Source organism: Trachymyrmex cornetzi, unplaced genomic scaffold, assembly GCF_001594075.2.
Source record: "Trachymyrmex cornetzi isolate Tcor2-1 unplaced genomic scaffold, Tcor1.1 scaffold1121, whole genome shotgun sequence".
Classification (NCBI taxonomy): domain Eukaryota; kingdom Metazoa; phylum Arthropoda; class Insecta; order Hymenoptera; family Formicidae; genus Trachymyrmex; species Trachymyrmex cornetzi.
In genome coordinates, this window is record NW_017295678.1 from 149,524 (window position 1) to 164,230 (window position 14,707).

A 14,707-nucleotide genomic window follows, 5' to 3' on the forward strand; every position below is an offset into this window, starting at 1 on the left:
GACGGTTTGAGCAGCTCATAATATATAACACCTCTCTGATCCCACCAGATGCACAACATAATCTTCGAAGCATGGATATTTCGTTTTGGCGTTGATGGACCTGGTTCACCTGGCATCACCCATGCTTTCAAGCGTTTAGGGTTATCACAGTAGATCCATTTTTTATCGCCAGTTACGATATGATGTTGAAAACACTTTCTTTGTTGTCGTTGACGAAGCATCTCGCAGATGACCAAACGGCTTTCCATGTCTCTCTCTTTCAATTTGTATGGCACCCAATTTCTTTCTTTTTGCACCATTCCCATTGCGTGTAGACGTTTTCCAGCAGTGGATCTATCAACATTTAATTCTTTTGATAACCTATCGAGCGATAAACATGAATCTTCTTCGAGTAATGCTTGCAATTCTGCATCTTCAAATTTTTTCGGTGCACCTTCGCGTTCTTTGTCACGAATGTCAAAATCACCACTATTGAATCGCCGAAACCATTCTTTACAACTGGTTTTCGATGGAGCATGCTCACCGTAAACATCTACGAGCAAACGATGCGATTCTGCAGCACTTTTCTTTAAAATAAAATAATGGAGTAAACTTCCCGCAAATGTTGCTTTTTTGGAATAAATTCCGACATCTTCAACGCAAGAAAAGTTACTCTTTTTTACGCTTCGAACGAATGCCAACTATTGGGCTCAAATGTTTGAACACAAATCTTTCAAACACATGTGTAGTCGTTCTATCAAACACACAAGCAATGCTACTAACGACACCTTTCTACAATGGGCGGAAACTTATTCTCATACCCAATAATAAGAACAATTATATTTGGGGAAATATAATAAAGTAGAATTAATTACATTGGTGGCGTAATTACAAGTACTTTCCGAAGCTTTGCTTCTCCGCTATACTCGATACTCTCGGTACTCGCACAGAGAGCCGCTAACTCACTTCTAGCGCCGGACTCCGGTCATACGCTACAGCACGAGCCCCGAACTTCCGCGGTATCTTCCGACGGTGTCAAACCCCCGCCCCTCGACAACCGGCAAGAATCCGTAGAGGAGTGGTGTCGGTTGTAACAAAAAAAAAATTTTTTTTTGCTGCTAACCAATTTATTATACATAAGAAAAAATTGAAATTTTTTATGAAAACAAATATATCTTTTGGCATTAATTTCAACTTAATAGATATTTAAAAAAGTAACAAATTATAAATGATATTTATCATTAATGGCATCGCCGCAACTTGTTACAATTGACACCGCGGTGGTGTCAATTGTATCGCCCCAGGGTGTTGATTGTAACACAAAAACATTGTGAATAATACGATTATAACATGTTACACAAATTATTTTCTATATAATTTTTGTTTTTACAGCAGATAATTTGTTTTCAAAGCAATGAATTTATGTTTATAAAATAGAAAATTTGTGTAACCCTTTATACCATCGATGTGACAGATTTCATAACCTAACAACAGTTAACTTTAACGATTAATATCTCACTTCGTGGGACTGAGCACAACATTTTACTGCCAGATTCTTTCGTTTCATTCAAAAATGCTTCGAATGTGAGCATAATTTCATTGAAATTAATGATAAGGAACGTCTTCTAAATAATTACTCATGTTACAATCGACACTACTGTGGTTGTTACTTTTGCAACCACCGCCGCTTGTTTCGATTTTATACCCATTAAACTTACATGTAAACAATAAATTGAATTGGTATATATCTTACTGCAAAAAAAGCTTGATATTCATATATTCATATCACACAGTATCGTTGTATTACAAATTGTTGTGGAACGAGTTGCACTAAAATAATGGCGGGTAACAAAGTTTACAATCTAACCTTGATTTAACAAAAATAGGTGCTGCTACGTTTGCACTTGCGAATGGCCACTCAATTTTTCGTCAATGATTTATGTCTGTTAACGGTATGCAACCGTGTATGCAGTTCAGCCTTTCGTTAATAGATACAGCTATTGCGGTCAATGTTACAATTGACCCTCTGTTTCAACCGACACCACTCTCCCCTACTCGCTGTATCACCAGACTCCCGGACGTGTAACGCCGGCCCGCGGCCGACGCCACGGAGGTGGTGCGACGCGATTATGGCGAACGCCTCTATGCGACACGACTCTACTCGACAGCGTGAATCCCGGAAACGGACTCTACCCGGTAACACCGCAACCGGAAGTTGGCAACGCGACAATCCGCGTTCCGAAGCGACAGCACAATGCTCGACGACACAATTACAGCAAGCGTGCCTACGCGACGCGATACTAAGCGGTAACGCAACTACAATAAGCATCGTTACGCGACACGACGAGACTCGACAACGTGACTACTCTACGCGTTTCTACGCGACTCTACTCTACTCGGAAACCGGAAGTGACTCCCCTGTGGCGAGAGGAACGAGCGCGACTCGGCCATCGATTCTTTCCAACGACTCTAATTTACTTCAACTCGGCAATGAATATTATTCCTCTTATTCTGACTCTCGAAACGCGACAGCTAATGATTTCCAAGGCTCGGGAGGATGCCACGTGGCTCGTGGTTCCGCGGCTCTACACGGCGGCCATTACGTCGTTCTCTCGTTGCGATGCGAGCTGGCTTACGTGAGATCCACCTGGCGACGTACCCCGGTAAGCAGCTTCACAAGCGACGACGCTCGTCTCACTCTCGTCGTCTCCTTCGTCCTCCCGGCCTCCTCTCGCCAATCTCTCGGTAATCCTCTGCGTCCTCGTACACGGCCTCGGCGACAGCGATCTCGCACTTCCTGTACGCCATCGGCTCACTCGTCCACAGAAAGTGTGAGGCCCGGGAGCTCCCTACGGATTCTCGCAGGCTGCTTAGCGCTCCCGCCCTCCTACGGGGGGAGGTAGTCACGCTGATTAGTGTCCGCGTGTCACGGTATCCGCGAGTGCCGTGTAGGCCCGCGCGGCCTTGAATCCTGGCTCATACGAGCGCGCCATGAACGTCCCTGTCAAGGGTGGCGCCTCTGCCCACAGCCCCTGCACCTCCTGGCCTGGCGGATGAGATCGGGATGGACTTCCTTCTCGCTTCCCGTCGGGGCCCTGGCTCCCGACGGGCGTCCGTCCGGCTCCTCAAGGGTGGCCGGGAATTCTGACCTCCTCCGGTGCTCTGCAAGGGGTGCATGGTGAAAGTATGGTCCCTTTTGTATGCGACAGCGGTTACAAGCAATGATACAAAATGATACAACCTGCTAATCCGGGCTCCCGGATGTGCGTCCCTCTCTCTTAGCTTCTTCGGCCTTCCTTCCAATCCTGTCCTTCTTCGGTCTTCCTTCCAAGGGTGGCGGGTGAGACGACATGATGATCAATGCAATTTCACAGCAGCTGCTGAGCGTGATCCGTGGCGCGTCTACGCTTTCTGATACGTTTGATCATTACGCAAAAGAAATGCTATAAAAGAAGAAAATCCGCCGAGTAAAATAAATAACGCGAGTTTTAACGCACGTTCGCAGGTGCACTTGCACGCGCGCTCGCGTGCGTCCTCGCCTACGCGCTCGCCCTTTGAGCCGATAGGAAACGCGAGTCCGCCGTCGACAAGTCCGCACAGTGACGGACAAAACGTCACGTCACAATATATATATTCTATGTAATACTATACAAAGTATACTATATAAGGTATAGTATATATATAGTAGTATACAGGGTGACCCATTTTAACTTAGACAGTCAAATAACTCGAAACATCGTGATTAAATAAAAAAATGTTTAAAACAAAAATTGTTGGATATGAAGGGGCTGATTGAACTATGACCTTGACAATGACATTGTCCTTTATTTTCAAGATCATTTGAAGGTCAAGATCATTTTTTAAAATGAGAAGCCCCATTTTTCGTTAAATATTCTTGTAGATTATCTCGAGAGCTTTCCAAAATACTATAATAAAATATTTTTTCATTAAGTACTTCTCGAGTTATAAGGCTCGAATGTTATAGTACCGTCGCCGACATTAGCATAACGCAAGGTATCCGACCGATGGCTAAAACCTCTTGAATGTTGTTCAGGATCATATCCTAGATAACATTCGTTAAGATCAAGGTCATTGGAGATTGTTTCTCTTATTTTCATTTTTACATAAAAATGAATTTTTAGTGCAAAAATGAAAATAAAAGAAACAATCTCCAATGACCTTAATCTTAATGAATGTTATCTAGGATATAATCCTGAACAACATTCAAGAGGTTTTAGCCATCGGTCGGATACCTTGCGTAATGCTAATGTCGGTGGCGGTACTGTAACATTCGAGCCTTATAACTCGAGAAGTACTTAATGAAAAAATATTTTATTATAGTGTTTTGGAAAGCTCTCGAGATAAACTACAAGAATATTCAATAAAAAATGGGGCTTCCCATTTAAAAAAATTACCTTGACCTTCAAATGACCTTGAAAATGATGGACAAGGTCATTGTCAAGGTCATAGTTCAATCAGCCCCTTCATATCCAATAATTTTTGTTTTAAACATTTTTTTATTTAATCACGATGTTTCGAGTTATTTGACTGTCTAAGTTAAAATGGTCACCCTGTATATACAGGGTGTCCCATTTTAAATGATCCAGCCAAATATCTCGAAAACTAAACCCAGTCGACAAAAATGTTTCAGACAAAAGTTGTTTGACTCGAATGAAGACATAAGATAGTGCGATTTGACCTAGGATAGTCCTCTGAAAGTCACGTAAAGGTCACCTTTAATTTTCTAAATGAAACCCCTTATTTCTCATTGCACATTCTTACAGCTCATCTCGAGAGCTTTCCAAAACCCTATAATTAAGTTACTTTAAGTACTAGTTAAGTTATAACAGTGAAAAAGAATAAATATCATGTAACTTTAGGGAATAAATATTAATATTTCTAAAAATGATGTTATTTATTTCTTTATGAATTATAAGAATTAGGGTTCCTAATAAAGTAAATGATTGTATGTGCTATGATTATCACTGTGTAATTACTTTACACAATTTAATATTTTAATAATAAATTTTTGTACGTTAAATTCATAAATATAAAAGTTATTATTTGAAAATGTCATAATTATTTAGCAAAAAAAGTTTTGCTAAATAATTAAAAATTTCATGGAAGATACGGGCCTGTATTTGTCACGGACGCTCCTGAGGCTCAGCGTTACGCGCGCGATCGGCGGCTCGGGCGTAGAGTCTGGAGCGGTAGTGGGGGAACAGTAGGCGTCTCCTCAGAAATCTAGCCGAAAAGGGCAATTAATTCCAAGCGCTGAACTTTATAGTCACACAACATTTTCTATCTGAATCGGTCCATCCAACCGGGATTGATCCATAATAGCTAATGGCAAAGAATGATCCCTAAATGCGTAAATTTGTTTTAGTCGTCCAATATCAACTAGTCATTCATCATTGTACGATTTCCAGACTAGTATTGCGTCAATGACAACGTCAACGTCAAAAACGACAAAGACGTCATATTAACATACCAGAAAGGGATGATCCAACAGTACTTGCCGTATTGGGAATGATAGCTATTAATCCACACGTGTGAACGAGGAAAATCGAAAGAGAATTAGGTATTCCGAAATCAAAAGTCACAAGATCTTGACCACTCATTACTTCCATCCTTACCATATCACTTTGACACAACAATTAACACTCAATGATTTTCAACAAAGACTAGAATTTTGTAGGTGGGCACAAATAATGTTAAATCGTTATCGAACATTTTTCAGATTTGTTTTATTTAGAGACGAAACAACTTTTCACAACACTGGACAATTAAATCGACATAATTCTCATTAATTGGTCTGTTGAAAACCCACGTTGGTAAAGAAAAGTTAATCATCAACATCGCTCGAGCTTCATTGTATGGTGTAGCATATTAAACGGAAACCTTATTGGCCCTTATTTCTTTGACGAAAATGTTAATGGTAATAAATATTTACACTTTCTACAACAAAGATTGCCGGCGTTGCTAAAAAATATCGATCTGGATACAAGACAACGTATATTCTTTCAACAGGATGGTGCGCCTGTGCACTGGAGTAGAAGAGTCAGAAACCATTTAGATCTCACATTCCCAGGTAGATAAATAGGAAGCGGTGGACTAGTGTCATGGTGTCCTAGATCTTCAGACTTGTCAAGTCTAGATTTCTTCTTATAGAGATACTTGAAAAACGTAGTATATTCAAAAACACCCACAATAAGAGAGAATATGATGGAGCGTATAACTCTTGCCTGCCGTAGCATTCCAAGAAATATACTTTTATCGACAGTTGACAGTTTTGAACGTCGAGTTCAATTATGTGTGGATAATAATGGACAGATATTCGAACACTTATTATGATCATAATCATTTTACATGAAAACTAGATTCTGATACAAATCGACCGGATCAGTCTCGATTTTGCTTTAATCGGCCGGATCAGCCCCGATCTTGCTTTAGTCGGCCGGATCAGTCTCGATTTTGCTTTAATCGGCCGGATCAGACCCGATCTTGCTTTAGTCGGCCGGATCAGCCCCGATCTTGCTTTAATCAGCCGGATCAGTCTCGATCTTGCTTTAATCGGCCGGATCAGTCCCGATCTTGCTTTATAACTTAACTAGTACTTAACGAAAAGTAACTTAATTGTAGTGTTTTGGAAAGCTCTCGAGATGAGCTGTAAGAATGTGCAATGAGAAATAAGGGGTTTCCATTAAAAAAATTAAAGGTGACCTTCAGGTGACCTTCAGAGGTCTATCCAAGGTCAAATCGATAGCACCATTTTATGTCCCCCTTCGAGTCAAACAACTTTTGTCTGAAACATTTTTGTCTACTAGGTTTAGTTTTCGAGATATTTGGCTGGATCATTTAAAATGGCACACCCTGTATATATTGTAATTAGGTTAAAGAAAAACAAAGAAAACGAAACAGAGTACTAAAAGAAAATTCGTAGCATAGCCAGCGAGCGCAGTATCACGGAAATAGATAATCATTAATACGCCAACTTCGACCATCAGTATTATAATGGTGCGGGCAAATGCGGGATCCGGCCGATGATCGGAAACCGTAACCACTCTTGGCTAAGGGCGTTAAGAGGAACGACGGAGGAGAATCCCAAAATATCGCGCGAATTAATGGCGAAACACGGTTTTGCAGTGGGCGCAGTCGGGAAATAACCCACCGTCGTTCGGGGTGATCCCGATTGACCACGGCTCGATTGGACACCACCATTCACAGCGACCGGTGCTTAGGAGCTTTGTAGTCTCAAGCGCTGTGAGTGGCTCGTGTCCAATTGAGCCGTGTCCAACTGGGTGCCACCCCCGTTGTTCCACGAGACACGGAGAACTAGAGAGAGTAACAGTGGCGTATTGTGGAAATTTGTTCGAGAGAGTGGCGAAACAAAGTTTCGCGAGGATACACGTGCGAGTGAGAGGAATCTACGCCGTCGTTTCCCAAGGCTGAAGCAGTCCTATTGAATAGCGGAGACTGATCGGAGAAAATTGGCTCCGAACATCCCAAAACGCCGTTTCGTGCGGAAGGGATGCCGCGAGAGAAAAGCCTTAGAAGAAATCGAAATTTCTTCCTCGTCCGTTTGCCTCGATACATGATCTCGAGAACGATAATTGGGCGCCAGGTACAAGCGAGCGTGCCACTCTTACTCAAAATTACTCGGATTATTTTTCACGCGGTTTTACATTAAACTGCGAACGTCGACGGCCCTCTGAACCGGCAGCTCAATCTCGAAAATGGTAGAGGCGGTTCGTGATTGAGTATAGAGGATCGTTGGAGGAGTGAACGGGGCGGTCATAAAAAATAACACAGTGCTTAATAGAAATAAAGTAACAATGTATTCTACACATCTCTAGCTCAACACGTTGGTGACAATAGCAGGCGATAGAAACGGTATTTTCAAGGCGTACTTTTTTCGGTACGCTTCTGACAACGTAGAACAATGACATTAATGATTAGCGGCACGAGCTCATGCCTCTCTCGGATAATTCGAGCAAGATCTCGCGAACAAAAGTTCGACCCTTTGATAACTGCGATAGATAACGGTTACGGCGTAACATCAAACACGGTGTAACCTCGTGCTTGCTCACGAAGATTTCGATTCGCCGCGCAGAGCGTTAGAAAGAGATCACAAATACGCGGACAACGTTCCGACACCGATATACAATACAACAATTGCCCGATAACATTCAACGATAATGACTAGGCTGTGGCTTAGGTGGACGCGAAAACGACTCTAACGGAATTATCATATCGCGTAATCAGGGGAGGCGGCGCGCTCATACGTCATTAATGCGAGAAAACTCAAAAACTGACGCAGTCGCAATCTCGCGTGCGCCGTGCAACTGACAGACGATACCGATAATAACGCGCCTTCCTAACAGGAAATTGGCGACCTTATAGTTTAGCTGATGTCCGTCTCACCGATAGTCCTTCTGGCTGCTCTGAATGCGATAGGTTTTTCTGGTCGCCTTGCATCCTTCCAGACAATCTCTACTCGGTATCCACAGCACAAGTGCCGGGCGTTGATCCTTTCAGGGGCATGCAGTAATTGCTATTTGGCGCGTGGCTCCGCGGTTCCGCAAATAGCGTGATCTGTGTCGCCAGCGTATCCTGCGCTCTGGCGCGGAATTTAATTGGGGGCCGCAGGGTTTTTTCGGCCGCTTCGGAAACTCTCCCTGAGTATCCGCATGCAGAAGACTCGTATCTCGACGGCGGCGTCCCCGTGGTCGGTGCCTCCGTACCCGACCGTGCTTTCAGTCCCGCAGGGGAGGTCTCCGCAAACTCCGTTGTGAGGGTCTCTCGCTGACTTTTGGGCGTAGAGTGGCCATCGGGGTGATCCCGATTGATCACGGCTCGATTGGACACCACCAATCACAGCAACCGGTGCTTAGGAGCTTTGTAGTCTCAAGCGCTGTGAGTGGCTCGTGTTCAATTGAGCTGTGTCAAACTGGGTGCCACCCGTGGCCATCCCCAGCTGTTACCCTCGTGGTCCTTGTCTCAGATGCGCCTGCAATTTGATACAATGAGTGACAGAATTTCAGAATAAAGCGACAATGATTAAAGCGTGGAGCGATATCACCTGCGTGCCACCCTCTCGGTAAGATGCTGTACGCCCCGGCCAATCTTTCCTCCTCTATACTGCATCAGAATCTCTGTGGGCTGCTTCTCTTCCTCCTCTGGTGTGGTGAGACGGCTCGTGATACACGGGTGGCACTCAGTTGGACACGGCTCAATTGGACACGAGCCACTCACAGCGCTTGAGACTACAAAGCTCCTAAGCACCGGTCGCTGTGAATGGTGGTGTCCAATCGAGAAGTGGTCAATCGGGATCACCCCGTGATACACAAGGTCGCAAAGGGGTCGCCAACTTTCCTGTAGAACTCGCAGCACGACAGCATACGGAAAAACGGGAAAAAGAAATTCGACGCGGAAAATCCGCGAGACGTAACGATACCAAAACAACAAAAAGCGCACGCCTGTACGTCGGCCCTTTAAAAGTGGAAGGACCCAGGACGCCAGCGGCGCTGTTCGGTCGGGTCTTACGACCCTTGTGACGGACGGAACACGTCACGTCACAGTATGTATGTATGTATGTATGTATGTATATACTTCTATATATTGTTACGACCGTTATGCCGCAACTAAATATTTCTAGCGGATTGGTGACCAACCTCGCTGGCTAGCGCGTTTTGTACGTTGGACAAGTAGGAAAGACCCCAAAGGTCCTTAGGAGGCGTCGCTTATTGGGCGTTTGCGGAACGTTGTGATATCATCACGATCGTGAATCCCGACTCGTTCCACGGTCGTTCACCTGTCCCGGTGAGGTAAATAATAAATCGCGCGCGAACCTCAAGGCAAATATCGCAACTAATCACTGGTTGCGCGATCAAGAGCACATTTACTGCACCTGTCGTACCGGCGCGGCAAACTGAGCTGGGACCCTATTCTTGAAAAGTAACGTATACGAAAGTCTAGGGAAATGCAGTATATGTTACGTATACTATAGTATTTCCCTAGACTTTCGTATACGTTTCTTTTTAAGAATAGAGCCCCTGAAGACTATGTCGCACGGCGTGGTAATAGGCGGTTTGCGCGTCAGTGGGTTCCGAATCAAAACACGTATCGCATACAATTTCCCTACTTTCGCGATTCAATCGTATGCGAGCGGTGACACAAATAGCGCCAGCGAACTAAACACTATAGGCTTCATCACGTACGACAATCCCACGCGCACGGGATACTCCGGTTTTCGGGCTTATGTGGATGCACTCGCGCTGTGATGCAGTCGGTAACGTGCACTCAATTAATTGACGCGGCGATAACGTGGCGGCACTCTCACGACGCGGATGCTCACGGCACGTGGCGACCGAGCGGCGTGGTTGAGATGATGAGGTCTCCGTAGATGCGCCACGCGGTAGCGCGGTAAAGTGACGCTACGGCGTCTAATATGGCGACGCACTGTAGCAGCAACGTGGCCTCAGTTATGGTGTAATAACTGTAGGGATGGGCGATGTACAAGAAAAGCATCGATTCTATAATAATCGATTACAATCCAATCCGATTTTTAATTAGCCGATTCATCGCAAAAGAAAACATCGATGTTGGTAAAATCGATGATTGAAAAAAAACTGATTTTACTAAATTTTATTATTTTTTTATTATTAATTTTTAGAAATATATTGAATTATAATTTTTTAAATTATTTTTAGCACAAAATAAAAGAAAAAATAAGAGTACAATTTTATGTACCTATGAAAAACAATTTTTTAAATTATTTTTATAACAAAATTAAAGAAAAAATAGAATACAATTTTATGTACCTCCACAGAAAAAAAATTTACTTGTTTCAAGTAAACACATTTTCTTGAACTGTAATTTAATTGATTGAAAGAGTTAATTACTTGCCACAATAAATTTGTTTTTTGTTCCAATAAAATATTATCCTGAAGCAAACAATTTATCAGTGAAGAAAATATTTTATTCTAATAAAAACACAATTACCTGTTGGTAGAAAATTGTTTCATTAAATCTAATAAATGTCATTACTTGAATCTGATTGTTGTTAATAAGAAAACATTTTTCTTAAATTTATGACATGAGTATTAGAAATCGTACATTGATTACTTTTTATAAAATATAATTTTTCAGAAGGCAATTTCTTGGTTACCAAAAATATTTACTAGTAACGAAAAAATTGTTTCATAAATTAATTAAATGCCTGCTAGGGACTGCCTCTCTAGTCTCTAATAAATCTAGGACTCTAGGGTAGTTATATCTTTGGGTAGATCAATGAGAGCCAATCATAATCGATGTCATAAAAAAAAGATCAATGTGCCGATTAATCGAATTCTGAAACATCGAATCGAGCATCGATTATTGAGCGGAAAACATCGATTTTTGTATAATCGATGAAGCGTCGCCCATCCCTACTAATAAGTAAGGTGAACCATTCCAATGGATGCGCAGTGGGTTAAAAGTAGTGGGGACCATCAGTCAATCAAGTTGTGACTATTTTGCAGGAATTCAATATGGTCGCTTAGTCAGCTGAGTGCCTTTGGTGCCTTGTGTTGTTTGATCAAAACAAATCGATTTTGACTTTAATTGGATTTTTTAAAATTATATTTAGACAATTTGGACCGTAATATGCCAGTGTGTTGCATACGAAATTGTAAAACGCGGACTGGCCGTGCTGAAGAAAGTAGTAAAGTTTACTATTTTCCTAAAGAGCCTAACTTGAGAAAGAAGTGGCTTGAGGCCTGCAAACGCAAAGAAGAAGAGCTGAAACAAACATACAGTGAGTTTATGATTCATATTTTGTTTGTCACTAACTGTTGCAATGATGTAGTGATTAATGCAAATTTATAAACTGAATTATAAAACCTATAGATATAGAGACATAGAGATATAGATTATATTAAACTTTAATAAGAAACGTTATTTTCAGGTGTAGTATGTGAACGACATTTTCTAGCTGACTGCATAGAGGAAAAATGGACAGAACAACGTTTGAAAAATCAATCACGAGTGATTCGACGGTTGAAGAAAGATGCAGTACCAACAGAATATCTGAATATCGAAACAGAAAGGAAACAAAGAATTAATAGAGGATAAGTAACAAATTTATGTTGAAACAATTCTGAGTTGTGTTATGTAACAACATCAAGGACTAAAAATATACCTCGTAATTCATATTAGTAAGATTTATTTTACGTAATAGTGTTATTTATATCAATAACATTATATTACAATAACAGTACAATGACAGTACAAAGTGAAATGCAAGAAGAGATAATGGAAAGTAAACTCGACGTGTCATTAGAATGTGCCGAAACAATACAATCGTATGTATTTATAATTTGTTACATATAGCAGTATGTCTAAATACATATTTACAAATATAAATTATGCGTAACATAAAGTAATTGATCTAAATGATATTATATTAATAACTAAACTGTACAATACTACTAAAGTATTTATTAAATGTTGTTCGAAATTACTCTTTTTAGAAAGTTATTTTTTCAACATTGTAATGATAACATATCATTTTACAACAAACTTATTGTTTTTAACAACAGGAATGAAATATCTAAACTTCTATATGTACATTTTAAAACCATCGTTTGTTTGAATGAAATGTGAAATTGCGAAATTGCTTATTAAATATTATTTTTTCACGCTTGGTTTTAAATGCCCCACGTTCGTGTACTATGTTATATTAATTTTTATATTTAATGTATGTTTTACAGAGGTCAAATGGATATTCGGTTCAATAATGAAACGGAAAGGACTCTGGAATGTCTAAAAATATTGGAAGAAGAAAATGAAAAACTCAGTCTCAAGTGTATACAGTTACATAATATTAATGCGCAGCTCGCCGAAGACAATCAGCATCTAAAAAAGGAGTTAATTGAAAAAGACATCAAGTTTCTTCAACTTAATAAGAACACGGAAAATGAAGCTGAAAAAATGGCATATGATACGTTGAGTACAGTTTTTACGCCAGGACAGATCAAAAAGCTTATGTCTTCAAAGAACAAACGTATTAATTGGTCGGCTGAAGACATTTCCTCTGCGATTGCTCTTCACTCAGCGCTAAAGAGTATAATTACTTGCGGATAGTAAAAAACTTTCCTTTGCCTTGTGTGCAAACTTTAAAAAATTGGAGTGCAAATTTCAATGTCCAACCAGGTGTATTGAAAGATGTTTTGAACATAATGCATGATAAAGGGCAAGATTTAACTATCATAGAGAAGCTGACTGTATTATCTTTTGATGAATTATACATTTCCAATAAATTCGACTTAGAGCGTCGTCAACAAAAAATATATGGGGGTCGCATAAAACCTGCCAATTCATAATGGCGCGAAGTCTTTTTGGTAAATGGAAACAACCCATATTTTATGATTTTGATGCACCCATGACAAAAGACATTTTATTGGAAATGATCGCACGCCTTTATGAAAAGGATTATATTGTTGTTGCAGTCACAAGTGATTTGGGACCTACAAATTCACGCTTGTGGAAATCTATGAATATAGTGGTGTAGATCTTTCGAATAATGAAACTCATACTGTGAGGACAGAACGAATCGAAGAGAAAAGATGCTTTTTTGTACACCTGTGTGATGAAATCTTAAAAGTTTATGCGTTTGCCGACGTTCCTCATTTAATAAAACTACTTAGAAATAACTTCTTTGATTCTGGGTTTGTTGTCGATGCCAAGTTAATAACCAAAGAAATTTTAGAACAATTACTTATGCTGAATTTGAACGAGTTAAAAATAGTCTTAAATCTGACCAGACTACATTTAGATGTTAAAGGAAACCAGCGACAATCCGTCAAATTAGCTGCTCAAATATTTTCTAATCGAAATGATAAAGCGGTTGAATACTGCGGTAATCAGGGATTTCTAACAAATGAAAATTGGCACGTAATGTCGACGGTTGTAAGTCTTATTAATGACTGGTTTGACATTAAATTCCCAGTTGAAATTTGGCAAACATGATGGCCTGCATGCATATGGAGTAGAGTTACTGAAACAAGACAAGGTTCTGGAAGAAATGGACAAATTTATAAGTATGTATTTAATTTGCGAACTCCGAATAGAAGGACACAACTTCCGTTTCAAAAGGGAATATTACTGACTAACAACTCCCTTAGCCAGTTACTATCGTATGTAAAGGAAAAGTATTCGACCGAAGCATTCATCACCAGCTTCATCATTACGAGAAGACTGAATCAGGACATTCTGGAGAATTTTTTCTCGTATATAAGAGCAATGGGAGATGCTCATAACCACCCGTCACCAGTGGAAGTGCAGAATCGTTTAAAGTGGTATATTCTCGGAAAGCATTCCGGATATGCTTTGTCTAAGAATAATAACATAAAAAATGATTTAACATCAGTTACTTTCATGAATATGGAAGATACACTTGATGCTTCATGCACATTATCGGATCTTGATGATAACGATAATCTTGCAGACGAAGTAAAAGAATTCATGGAAATTAACGATGTAAAATCTTCCACAATCACAGAAGTTGCCGAAAACAAAAATGACAATGAAGACGAAGGTATTTGAGTATTATTAAAAAATATAATATTTAATATTATAATAATAAAATATTATTATTATTATATAATAATAATTATTATTATAATTACATATTGTAATATTATTCTTGAGGCTTTCACGGGTGTTTCCTATATGACAATCTTGCGTT

At 40.3% G+C, this 14,707-nt stretch overlaps 1 protein-coding gene across 1 annotated transcript; it reads left to right on the forward strand.

The window, feature by feature from the left end:
- Positions 1-11,579: 11,579 nt before the first annotated feature.
- LOC108764007 (THAP domain-containing protein 1 A) lies at positions 11,580-12,093 on the forward strand. The gene is made up of 2 exons (XM_018511998.1): positions 11,580-11,776; positions 11,927-12,093. The coding sequence occupies exons 1-2, from the start codon at positions 11,626-11,628 to the stop codon at positions 12,091-12,093; spliced, it is 318 nt and encodes a 105-aa protein (XP_018367500.1). The 5' UTR covers positions 11,580-11,625.
- Positions 12,094-14,707: the final 2,614 nt, after the last annotated feature.

Bases quoted from the DNA above. Each gene is read 5' to 3' on its own strand.
- LOC108764007 (XM_018511998.1), top strand. From the start codon at position 11,626: ATGCCAGTGTGTTGCATACGAAATTGTAAAACGCGGACTGGCCGTGCT. The intron at 11,777-11,926 runs GTGAGTTTATGA...CGTTATTTTCAG, and splicing joins AGAGCTGAAACAAACATACA to GTGTAGTATGTGAACGACAT.